This window comes from Atta cephalotes (assembly GCF_000143395.1).
Source record: "Atta cephalotes unplaced genomic scaffold scaffold00008, whole genome shotgun sequence".
Taxonomy (NCBI): Eukaryota; Metazoa; Arthropoda; class Insecta; order Hymenoptera; family Formicidae; genus Atta; species Atta cephalotes.
The window spans coordinates 1,466,875-1,481,135 of NW_012130072.1; the positions used below are offsets into that span (position 1 = coordinate 1,466,875).

At 27.1% G+C, this 14,261-nt stretch overlaps 1 protein-coding gene across 1 annotated transcript in view; it reads left to right on the forward strand.

Moving 5' to 3' along the window:
- Positions 1-14,261, forward strand: part of LOC105627318 (phosrestin-2-like) — a 45,087-nt gene that overhangs the window by 19,835 nt on the left and 10,991 nt on the right. Inside the window, exons 3-5 of the mRNA XM_012208604.1 lie at positions 1,280-1,333; positions 5,614-5,752; positions 6,423-6,575. Of these exons, the coding sequence (XP_012063994.1) occupies positions 1,280-1,333; positions 5,614-5,752; positions 6,423-6,575 (346 nt within the window). The remainder of the gene's footprint in view (positions 1-1,279; positions 1,334-5,613; positions 5,753-6,422; positions 6,576-14,261) is intronic.

The following is a 14,261-nucleotide window of genomic DNA, read 5'->3' on the forward strand; positions in this document are numbered from 1 at the left end:
TCCACCTTCCCTTCCGTTCGGTTCGTCGTCGGTACGTACGTCTCGTATAGTAGANANATATATATANATATATANATATATATATATTATTAATTAATATATATAATATTTATATATATATATATATATATATATATATATATATATATATATAAACATAAAAAATGTTATTTATTAAATGAAAATAATTCAATAAAAGAAATTTTTTTTAATTTCAATTAACCAGAATTGATTGTGATTTTGGACTAAAGATTGGTATTCTTGAAATCATTTCTAATATCTGACTGATTGAATTTTTTTACTGGGCTTGGAAAATATTTTTTACCGGTATCACGAAGTAAGTTGTAAATATAAAAGCTTCGTCGAGAGTAAATTCTCCACGTTTGACACACAAATCTAAACATGTTTCATTTTCCTGCAAAGTGGCACAAAACCAACTATCTTATACAACACAAAACTGTCATAGCAACCTACAATTAAAACGATGACAAATTACAAATCCGCATAACTCGCTTATACGATATAAACTGCGTTTCAACTTATTAATTAAAATCACGTATGCGTTGCCTCGTTAGAGCAATTTCACAATGATTTTCAACGATTCTCGCACGAATTTTTTTCCACGTGAAAATATAATTAAAAAGTCAACTCCTAGATTGAAATTATATAAAGCTGGTTTAGATTTTTCGAAGTAAATAAATCGGAAATTCTTCTACAGAAAAAGTGTATATAAAATTATGTAAGTATCAAACTCTGAAAAAAAAACTCGGAAAACAAAAATATTCTTTCTGATTCAGAAGATAATGTTTCTTTCTTACGTGATTTAAAATGTTACATAAAATGTTTCTTCAATGAATTTAAAATATTGAAGATAATTACTTTCTGTCTGTGCTAATGGCAAATCCAAACATAAATATAGATATCCTCTTGTAAAAAAACGTAATGTAGTTTACATAGTGGTAGATTACCGTGGCACAAATAGCATTTTTTGAGGCTATAACAATCGAGAAACGTGGGAGGAATAAACAAACCAGCACGATACTACTGTTGGCAAGTGAAATGTCAACAATTGAGATTGCTTCTCTATAATCCCGATGTCAATGCCAATGATTTTACGATGATAAATAAACCATATTGTGTATATTACATATTTATATGTCTTTTTCTCGTAATAATATTAAAAACTATCGCACTTTTATAGTATCATATACATTTGCTCACGCTAAAAATAAATATATAGTCTTTCGATAAGTAACATCTTTCGTTTTCGCTGTTCCAGAAAAATCGACACGAATCCGGATTACATATCGGATGCCATATTCAGTAGTCAAAGGTAATATACGGAGATTATTAGAATACAAGCGTAATTATTAAATTTTTTTTATCGTAATTTTTTTTAACCGTAATTTTTTTTAACCGTAATTTTTTTTAACCGTAATTTTTTTTACGTTATATCTTATTTTTTATTTATAATGAAAAACTATATAAAGTATCGAAAAATATTATTACATGATATATTATATTTGCTACACACATCTTCCAACTTTCTTTATTTCTAAATAGGATAAAAAAATATAAATCTTTTAATTAACGAATTTCATCACAAATTTAAAATAAATCGTGACAAAAATTTCTCAGATATTGATTGTAAATAATGAATGAGAAATTATATCAAAATTCACATAATGTCTAAAAAATTCATCGTGATAATATAATTCTCGATAATTAATAATTTATAGTTTGAATATTATTAATGTAACTCTAACAAAAAAATTAAATGTAAGTTAAAATGTACTTATCATGTTATATGATAGAAGTTAAAAAATTGAACAAAAATGAAAAATTCTTGACCGATTCATGTATTTCATATTCATCATGTATTTGTAATCTATGCGACAGGAAAAGGAAAAATATTATTAAATCTTCAAGATTGAAATAATTTGCTTGAAAATCTGAAGGGATATTTCAAATTTATACAGGGACAAACAGGGAAACTTTCTTGAATCTCTCGAAACTTATCTCTCGCCAACGAAAATATATACAATATATAGCACAAAAAAACGTAAACGTGAAAAAATGCTAGATTACATATACAGATGTGTATTTATGTTATCAGGAATTTTTTATATATGAATTTCCACTAAGATGTAACATTTCATCCATATGTCAAATATATAAATAAATATTAGAAGCAGATCGCTTTCTATTCATTAAAGTGCATTAAAAATATCAAGTACTACAATTTTCTAATCACAGTAACGATATGTCATATCTTTTAATTTCATTTAAGAGAAAGTTTCTTTAAGAAAAAAATCTTTCGGATTGAACTATCACTTCATACTAAACATATACATGCATTGATAGCACAAAAATAAACAGTATAAAGCAAATACACGTTTTAGTTTTAAACGAAATAGGAAAAAAATATTTAGTTTAATCCAAGGTAAACTTTCAATTCTATTTTAAATCAAAATATTATACTTTATTTCTCTTCAACAGTAGCGAAAAGCTTTTGCTTTAAGTAAAGGAAGCATAGTCTTCCTTTTTTAAACTTTATTTAACGTTTAAATATTTTTTATTACACATATTTTTATATGTATATTACATTTTATCATGCTTTTAAAGTACTTGTATTATTTAACTATTCGATTCTTATTCGTTTGTATTTTATTTTGCTTTGAAGCACATTTCTGTTTTTCAGCTGTATGTCACTGTCGAAACACATAAAAAATAATTTCAAATGCAATAAAATAAAAATCCTTTTTTTCATTCGGAGCTGTTCAATATATTTTTAATCTATTATTGACAATGCAATGACACAGAGTCAAATCTATAAACCGTTTACATTTTTTTTAAATTAAATACATTTAATTAAACTTTAAATTTATATTAATTTTAATAAAAATTTCTTTTTTATAATTTGAAAAGTGTATTTAATATAATTTATGATCTTTTTATTATATAAAAATAATGTAAATTCTACTATTGTTTACTATTATTTATTAAATAATATTAGCAGGAAACAATTCTACGCTAATGCAAGAAAATAACATCGAAAAGAATTCCAACTGAAAACATTTAATAGAATCTTTGTAATATGCAGTTAGTTCGTCGTTTAAATTCTGCTAAACACGCCATAACAGCATTCTTTCAAATACTTCTACAATAAGTATACCTGCAACCACAATACAGTAAAGTTTGATTAATACGCACAGTGGCTTCAGACTTCGCATTTAATTTAAAAATAAGATTTCCGTCGAGATCACTATAGTATAATAAATTCTGTTGTTGAATTTAATTAAAAAGTATTACCAATAGCATGAAGGGTATTCTAAGTATATTTACATTAATTAACACCTTGCTTCGTTATATTGAAAAAAAGATATTTAAAAATTCATTTGTGAGAAGTATATTTATTTCACTGAAATAAATCTTTATTTTACAATGAAATAAAATTTTATTCCTAGCAAATAAGTCTATTTTATTTTTTTATAATTAATGACATGTATATTTCACAGAAATATATATTTCGTCATCACAATTAAATTTTTTCATAAATATCGAAGAAAACGTAATATTTGCTTCGCAATACTTCGACATTTTTCTCTTAGTGTAGAAAGAAAGTCAGTAGCGCATACGTGCACGTTAAAAGATATTGATCGCATATGCAACCATACATAAAATATCGATCGCTGATATTAATCTTCCTACATTAAAAGAAAAATGTATTAAATTCTAATAAATATTTATTTGAATAGTGACAATTACTAAATGTAAATATATATGTATTTGATACAAAAACCATTCATTCGATTTAACTATTATTTTTTTATTTAGCAAATATTTATTTTCCGTAAATATTATATTGGTATTAGTCAAACAATTATTTATTAAAATTTAGTACATTTTGCACTCAGTATATTTCTGTCAATATCGCCGGTATTAAAAATTATATCAACTTTAAGCGTAAATTTTTATTTGGAGAGTTAAAATTAAATTAAATTTTTTTAATTTATTCTTTTCAATTGTACGTATCAAGAAAGATTGACAACTAATAAAAACTGAAAATTTTTCAATCTAATCAATAATTAATGATTTTAATTTGCTCTACAAATATCAAACATAATATGCATACACATGACAATATGGCAGAAATTCAATTAAGAGATCATGGTCTTATAAGTTACCGTTTTTAAATATGTAGAATTGACACAAACATGGGAACATCAGGGTATTTGAGTTAAGAAATATTTTAGTATTTTAGTTAACTATTATCAATTAACAGGAATGCCAAATAATCATTATTCAATTCGTCATTATTAATTAACATAAAAGTTAAATATTGCAGTGGGCGACCCTTATTATATGAAACAAATGCAGAATAATTCCCACGAACACGATTTTAATTACTTGTTGCTTTTGAATGATTATTCGAATAAATTGTCGATGATCAGTATAAAGCATTGTTAATTACTATCGCATATTAAATAATAAAGGGAATAATAACCGTGCATATGTACGCTTTGTTATATTATCTCGTGAAAAAGATGATAGAATCATACGCACGCATATCTTGATAGTAGTCAATCACGTTTAAATAAACATATTTACTCAACGTACGCAGACGCATTACGCGTTTGACGATGTGCGATTATAACAAATGAATGCAATTGATATCGAACGGCATGCAGTCAGGCGGACAGGCAAAATCCGGTAAAATTGATAAATGATAAATGGAATAAGCGGATCGAATCTGTACCAATCCGTATTGTAATCACTAGTAACTGCTCGGAACCAGAAGCGACTTCACCGTAAGATAAATTGACCGATAAATTTGTCTCGGACAGGTGCAAAGACAATGCTGAGACAACAGAGTAATAGATATAATGAATCTCCGCTGAAAACTCTCTCTTCGATAAATTAAGGGATCGCCTATTGTGAAGAACATCGCGTTAGCCTTCTTGCATTCCTATTATATACCTACTTTAGATCGTTATCTTTTACAAAAACTATGAGTAAACTGTTTAACCCTTTAGCATTCATTACGCGCCATTATAGTGACTTCCCATTAATCGATTCCTTAAACAAAACGCCACCATAATGGCTTCTCTTTAAACAATCTTTAAAGCAATTTAAATGGCTCTTAAAAATCTAAAATGTATGGAAAAGAGTTATTTAAAATTATCGTGTTTCCCAAAAATTGTTTAAAAGAAAGCCACTACTTTATATGATATTTCTAAGATTTAAAACACATGCCTCGATAATTCGATATCTCGTTGTCGTTTTATCAGACAGAAATATCTGCAATTATTTTGATTTGAATTTATTTCATCAAAAGAACGTTCACGCTTTTCAGTTACTTTTTTTACGCCTCATCAAACATTGTTTAGATGTAAAAAAAAAAACATTGGTGTCTGTTTATTTTTGAATATTTAAGCTATAAAAGTCCAATAAATAAATTTACATTTATACGCCATAAATTTTATACATTGCAGCAATGAATCCTTTCTAATTTATTATAATATGAATCGAAATTACATAAATATTAATATTACACATATATTCAAATATATATATTTTTTTATACAAGACAAAATATTTTATAACTTTCAGAGTATACAAGAAATCCTCGCCGAATAATAAGTTGACACTTTACTTAGCTAGCAGAGATATTATCGTCAGCGAAGCTAAGAATGACAACAAACTCCTAGGTGTCCTTTTGGTTGATCCCGACTATGTGCGCGATAAGAAGGTAAGATAAATTACAAATATTTATTTTTATGAAATGCTATATTTCTTGAAACTGTTAGAATGTTTACCGACACAGTCACATATAAAATGTATGTTTGGTACATTTTTTAAACTGTTCTCAAAACTGTATAATGTTTATAACGGCAATATCTATAAAAAGACTATTCGAACTGATATTATTGAATCTTGAAATATTAAGTTCAGTGAACGAAATAAGATCTTCAAACTCATAAAGAATTTTGCTTATTATCAGTTATAATGTTAAATCTACTGGAAAATTTCTCAATGACGTACCATTCGATCGGAAATAATTAAAGTTGAACTGAGAGCAGATTTCAATTCTCAAAATATAGGAAAAGAAAAAGAAATACGAGCTAAACTATATTTGTTGTCAAAATCTTTACAAAGATTTGAAGATTATGAAGGATCTTTCTTATTCATTTTCTTTGAAATAATATATTTTGGAATATTTTTATATGTTTAAATTTATTTTATATATACAATAACATTTTAACATTAATAAAATTTGTCTTGTAATAATTAAAATCTCTAATAGAGAGTGTAAAAGAATTTTTTGTATAGCATAAAATAATTTAACTGTTTGTAAATTAATCAGAATTATGTACATATACTAAAAAAAAAAAAAAAAACTAGAATTATTATTTTTATAGGTATTCGGTCAAGTGACACTGACTTTTCGTTACGGAAGAGAAGATGAAGAAGTAATGGGCTTAAAATTTTGTAATGAAGCAATGATGTGTCTGGCTCAGTTGTATCCATTTTATGTAGGAGCTCAACATCTGGAGACTAAGAACTCACTTCAGGTTGGTATGCAAAATAATAACAAAAATATAAATGCATGTGATAAAAAATAAATACAAATAAATATAATAAATAAACTATTAATATCAATAAAATTACGATATTCATATAAAACAGGAATGGCTAACGCTCGCGTAGCACGCGAAGACATTCTCAGTGGCACGCTTAAAGAAGTACGCGTTGTCAAAGAAAATTAAAAATATTACAATAAAATAGCAATCATATTTCATTAAATTTCTATTTTTACCCTTCTCTGGTTATGTTCATTTTATTTTTTAGCTAAATTATAATTTATTTTAAAATAAATGTAAAACAGAACAATAAAATTTGTTAAACAAAAGAAATTTTTTTGCTTTTGCGTAATGTAAAAGAAGAAAATAGCTAAGATTACGGTCTTTTTTATTTAACTTTTAGAAAATGGAAGTCTATTTTTTAAATCTACAGCTTTTTTCGCAGATTTGTTATAATTCATTACACTTTATTGTATACTTTACCTCAAAATATGACATTATTTCAGACTATAATTTTCTCATCCTATAAAGATTAAATCTATAACACATCAAGATTTGGAACTTCATAATAATATGTAAAAAAAGATTGATCCAAAAAGATTGGCCTTCTGATCTAGACGAATCATATTTTCTTATTATCATTAAATATTATACCTAAAATATAACAATCTTTTTTTTTAATTCGTTAATGTACTTCGCAAAGTACAATATTATATTGAAAAAGTCTCATTAAAAACGCAAGCAAGCCAATGCTGGCAATAATTCAAAAAAAATAAATTTATGAAGCTCAGTTTTGACAATTTTCGTACGATTTTAATGCCTGCTATTCATACATACGCATGTTGAAACTCGCATCATCATTACGAGCACAGATGTATTCATAGCGTGTCTTAACTGCACAACGTGAAATATAGTCCAATATACTTCAAGGATTTAGGTTACAGTATAAGTAGAATTTATGCTTTCCTTGATTAAACTGTACTTATTGCGGTGTATAGAAACTGATCTGTGAAATTCCGTTCAACAAGTTCAACCGTCCAATGATATATTATAATTATATATAATATCAATATAAGGATACTGTTAATATATATCCAATCAAGAAATAAGCATCAACTTACTATATGATCAAATTTCAAGCACTCTGCATTTTTGCGATGTGCTATATCGCATGCAGGTTCGAAGTAATACATTTTGTAAGTAATGCATTTTGAACATTGTAACTAGAGAATGTCTTGGCACTAGTAGATATTGATAATCTTTTTAAGCACCTCACAAGAAGGATGAAGACGGTAAAATGATAAATGAATTTCCAACTGTTTCACACAAATCTCATTACATCTATTACCTATATCATACTTCATCATGCGAATGAAAACTTCCCAAAATAATTATTTTCATGTCTCAAAATCTATTTGATTTAATTTCGATATATTCTGATACACTTTGAAGTGACAAAAACAGAATTTTTATATTTATATTCGTAACAAACAACAGATGTATAATATAACGTTATTCATTGTGTAAATCACAAAAAATTTAAATCTTTGATATTACACTGATTCAGGTATATCGAAAAAACTGTCGATCGGTAAATACTAAAAGCAATTTAAAACATACAATGTCAAATATATCATCACATATTGAGAGCGTTTAACCACGTAAATCACGTTTTCGTATCGAGCACACAAAACTATTTTTACGTCAATTAAACCTTGCCAACTTCAAAAGCTGTCTCACTTATTTTCTCGCATTCATTTTTATGGGCACACAAATCGTATACGTAACCAGTCAGTGAACAAGATTTAGTGCTACATAATTATAAAACCTTGACCGCGTCTTCGCCGCGTCTACAAAGACAAGAACACATTGATTGTGTCGAGCCATTCTATAATGTATTCTATAATACGTAGAGGAAACAAAATTTTGTGCTTTTAAACTAATCTTGCAATGCGCAAACGTTGCAAAATTTAACTGAAAAAAATATACAGAGTGACAAAGCGAAAAATAAAAGACACAAACGTTAACTGTAAAAACAAACTGATTCTTTTTCATATTGATTGATTCTTACAGAAAAAAGAAATATATTTGGCTTTTATTTAATAATTCTTCTGATAAACAATTAAAACTAAACTTAATATATATTAAAACTATATCGAAACTCTATTAATAAATAATGTCGTATTAAATTATAAATATAGTATTAAATTATTATGATTGAGTTATTTATGTATTAGATTGATAAAATTTATATTATTGATATGACAAATGAGATTTCAATCTTTATAATTAATCTTCAATAATACGATTCATTGCAATCAACATATTAAATTGTAACTTAAAAAAATCTCGATGATACAAAGAATTACATGGAAAGAATTTTATTTAGAAGTATGTAAAAATTTCAATAGACATAGAAAATAATTTTATTGAAGACCATTGAAATAATTAGAAAGTTGTAGAAAATTTAAGAATATGAAGAACAAAAATATGCTACAAAAAAATTTCGAAATTTTAACAATCAGATTTAAGCGTCCAACAAAATTATTTTTAAATTTGTATCTAGCTAAATTTGCAAATATTTCAACAAAATTTTTTTTCCATATAAAAACATGATTATAGAATATAGAGTTTCTAATCGGTAAAAATTACATTTTTAGACTAAACTATTCCAATTAAGCAACCCCGTTATAACTAAGTATCTCATCATCTTATAGGTAATTAATATTAATACGACGTGAAAGGGACAGATAAAGTTTTCATTGTATCTCTCAACGGTGGTTCAATATTGAAATAATACGTTAAACGAAATAGGTTCTCCGATTGGTCTTTATCAGTAAATCTTTATTAATATCTATCCTAAACATGTCACGTTTGTATCAATTCCATGGATATCTTCTGCAGATCTTAATGAAGATAGAAAAATTGGAGAATTCATAACACAATCAGTGTCAGGGTCATGTGAAAAATTCTCTTCACGAGTTAAAAAAGCTCGACCAGTAAAGGATCAATCAGTAAAAAGCTTTTTCTAAATTCTTCAAGAACATTAAAAAGATGTCCTTTGTAAAATTAAATGAGATTTCTATCAGATTTGTGCTTCGCTGAACAATAATGGCCTCAGGCCAAACAACAATGTAATTAATATTAGATATAACTCATAATTTTATCAAATAATTTTTTTATGACTGTTACTGCCATAAATGTACAAGTATCAAGGTCAATGTCAAAATAAAATCCGGTGAGTATAATTTTAATAGATATAAAATGGCATTTTATTATAAATGTATTAATAATACGTCGACGTAATTAAATTATCTCTTTAAAAGATCTAAGCTATATAATCTTATTTTATATTGAAATAATTACTAATTACTTTATTACAGTGCGCAATTAACAAGCTAAAAACGAAAATTTGTATAAACGGAATTGTGAAAATATAATCCGAATATTCAATAAGAGACGAATTCGCAAATATGAAAAATTTGGTAAATCGTAAATTATAAAATCTTTAAATATATATCTCTTTTTTACTTTTGCTGTATAATTTTCACATTAATTTTCGATGCACGGTGAAAATAATTTAACAAACTGTTCTGCCTCGATGGATCATGTTAATCATTATGATGTTCATAATATTGCACGTTATACGTTTACAACAAAGGCTATAGTTCACTTCATGCTGCAAATGCTTTAAAGCATTTTTTGATTGGCCAATTAGTAAAATTCTTTCTTCTGATTAATCAATCAAATGCTTCGAAGCATTTGTAGTGTTAAGTAGATCACACCCAAAAATGTTTGAAATGCAGAATTCAATTTATTTTAAATAAAATTTCAGAAAGTTTTAATTATAAGACAGGTTGTGAAAATGTATGTAATGATCAAAGAGCTACATAAGGATATTGATGATTTTCCTCTATATTTTCTCGTCAAGAAAAAATCGATTCTAAGTATATCATATATACTCCGTAATAAATTCTTTAAGAAGATTTAGTTATTTATAGACAAAAGCAATTCATGACAGAATTGCATATTATCGGCGACGATCGATAATGTCAAAAAAACTACGATTGAATTTTCGTTAAGGATTTTCGAAAGAGAAAACGCGTTCACTATGACCAAGGAAAAATCTTAAATCTTGGCGAAACTCCTTGTATACGCTACAAAATCATTCTCGTAACGCGGCCTTGACCTCGACCTAACGCGATAGGAGGTTTCACAGACTATCGTGAAAATTATTTATCGCGCCCTCATCTCTTCCTACGTGAATATTCAACAATAAGCACGATCTCAATTCCGGGATTGATCTGAAGATAAACGCGATGTACGTGGAAAATGCCTTGCCGCCTCGAGAGAGGCGGCATTAGGAATAAAATAGGAGAAATATTGGAAAATATGCACGAGTGTATTCAGCTATCTGACGGAAAGGGCTATTCGTACGTTATACTGAGATCATCAATGAGATGAAATTTTAAAAAACGAGAACGAAATATATCTCGTTAGGCTTATCGAGAAAATACTTCGCGGCACTCAAAGCGCATAAAATTGTATCAATACGTATAAATGGTGCCAGTTATAGAATTTCAGCAAAGAAAAACGAAAAAATTTCGGGTCACGCTGAACGTCAAAATGCCACGAGTTTCACGATGTTCACATCACTATATTCCTCTCTGCATGACAGACAGTAGACAAGCCAAAAGAATAAATTGTAGTTAGCCGTGTTCTGCAATAAAAAAATATTCCTGAAAATACGGTTGGTATGTGTCGATGTCTCTTTTTTTCTTTTTATCATCAAATGCTATTCTCTGTTGCTTAAGCCCTGCGAAGTACAGAGACAAATTAATGTAATAATTGTAACAATAATAAAAACTCATAAATACATTTCCACAATAACTGCAGTGAAATAATAATAATTCTTCAGACTGGCGAACATAAAATATAATTAATATTTTACTTCTACATTTCATAAAAACCGTTATTTTTATCCATAAGAGAATTTGGAGCTCTCATAAACTGTGATAAAATAATATATGAAGTAAAATAATATATGAAGATGCTACATCGTACAAAACTCCGTTAGTATTCTAATAAAGTCATGACTTTAATGATGACAGAATAATTGTGATCTGTCGGAAAAAAATTTGAGGACATTTTTATATAATATAAAATCGGAACTCCTCATTGAGAAAAGATATGTGGAATCAATATGCATTGTAGACTTGTTGTATGAACATATCACGAGAGAAAATAGGTCATGATATAAGAGGATCGCTCGAATTTCGAATACTGTGGAAAATACATGACCAAGTACAATACTCATTAACATGACTCGAATATTTCAATTGCAGCATTCGAGAAACATAGCACGCGTATCGCGATGTATAACAATATATCATTCTATGTCATAATCTATTCAAATCCGACGTTGTGATCTAATAGTGTATAATAAATAGGACACATTAACATTCATGATGCTACACACATATGTTATTTTAGTAAACAAATAATTTAAAGTAATGACAATATAGACAGAGAACATTTTAAGTTCATATTATAATAGGAAACGTTTCATCATTTAAGACCTCAAATCAAAACCTTAATAGAAACTAATAATAAATAACATTGAGTTTAAAAAAAAATATTCTTAAATATCTCAAATTATGTGATGTAAATCCAGACAGATCGTTCTTCCAAGTTTTATGGATTTCAGTCAGATATAATTTAAGATATAAGAAAATTCAATTTATTTTAGAAACTTTAATGTCCTGTTTCTCGGAAACTATTGATTTTAAGAGTTATTAAGGCTTTATTAAAGCTTTGATTCTTTAAATAATCTGAAGAATCGCCTCTTAAATGTATAACATGGACTTAAAATATGCGCGGCCGCTTATACTACTGCTTTCGAATATTTTCATATGTATTAATAATATAATAATAATAATAATAACACTTACAAATTAAATTAGGATTTCTATTTTTTATTTAGACGTCACATTATCTACAATGACAATATAATGTACAGAAAGATTACATATGCCTATAAATATTTAGAAATTGAGATAAACTGGAATTGAAAATATTCTTTTTTGAATTGAAATTGAAATTTTTCATGATAATATAATTCTTAAACTGAATGTTGATAGCAAAATTTTAACTTTAACAAATAATGAAATGATCGTTTCATTATTGTTGATGATTATTGTTATTTGTTATTATTTATTTTATTATTTCATTATTTTTTATTTTTTTCATTATTTATCAATTATTTGACAGGTTGACCTTTCAAATAATTGATGATATAATTATTTAAATCATATTTCTTCTTTTCTTAAAATTCTTAAATAAATAAATAATATAATCAATAAAAAAGGAGCTTTTGCTTCAATGCAGAAACAAATATTTCAAATTCCTACATTTTTCCAAAGTCAGATCTCGAGCTCTCGAATCTTATGTTCGTATTTCCAGCTATTCTTTTATTCAAGAATTCTGAACAATAAGTACGCGTACGTTTACATCGTATTTCCTTCACAATAGCATGATCTTCGCATTTCATCTTGATAGCATTGTCAGTAAGAAAGCAAGAAGGTCCTAAACTCTGGTGCAAAAGATCAGACGAAATGACGTAATTCGATTCAACCTCGACTGACATAAACTAACCCTGGCCTACTTCTCTGAGGACAATATCCTCCGTTTTATTTTTACACGCGTTTGCACATGCACTACGCCGTTGTGAATCCTTGAGTTGATGGGACAGGAAAGTGCCGATATGAGCGTGCCTTCTATTGGAATTATCCTTGCGCGCACAAATGTTCCGGAGGCACAACAGACAATGTTCCAAAGGATACGGAGAGAAAACAAGAATTTAAAGTTAAAACAAATACACGTGTGCGACATATATTTTCGCAAGTTGCGTAATTTGAGAAATGAGAAGGCGAGGTATATAATAGCTTATCATTATATTAATGGGGCAGCTCTCGACGAATTTAAAGCAGATATCTCTCAAACGTCGAAAAAAAATCATTTATTTACTCATAGAAACTCAATTATCAACATTAAATATATTAACTTTAATGTATTAACAAATGAATCTTTTACAAATAAATTTATTAAAGTAGAAATGATTTGAGAAAATGATTATTAAAATCTTATTATTTATTATTAATTCCTGGAAAATCGTTCATTTTTAGTATATGTGTATTTGTTTATACACAATGATGGCTTTTCGATATATTTTTTGTTAGGAAAAAAATTAATTTCAAAATTGTCTAACAATAGATATACGTTGTTGTTATATGCAATTTAAGTCTATGTGATACATTTTCTCTTTAAATTTCTTAATTATCATGAGCATACAATAAAATCACAAAATATATATATTGTTTAAAAAAAAATTATATTGATGAATGTGTGCTGTGCTTGATAATTTGAACTATATATATGATTACTTGCTAATGATCTTCAGGAAATCAATGTTTTTCGAGAAGTAAAAAAGAAAGTGTTCGCATTTGAAAATATCAAGGACTCCCGTGTCAATTAAATCCTGAAAAACATGTTTTTTAATGAAATTTACGAATCTTTTGGCCTAAATTAATTTAATAAGATCGAAGAAAGAACTTACCAGAATAAAAATGGAATAATGTTACAGTGAGCATCAACTTTTATATATATATATATATATAT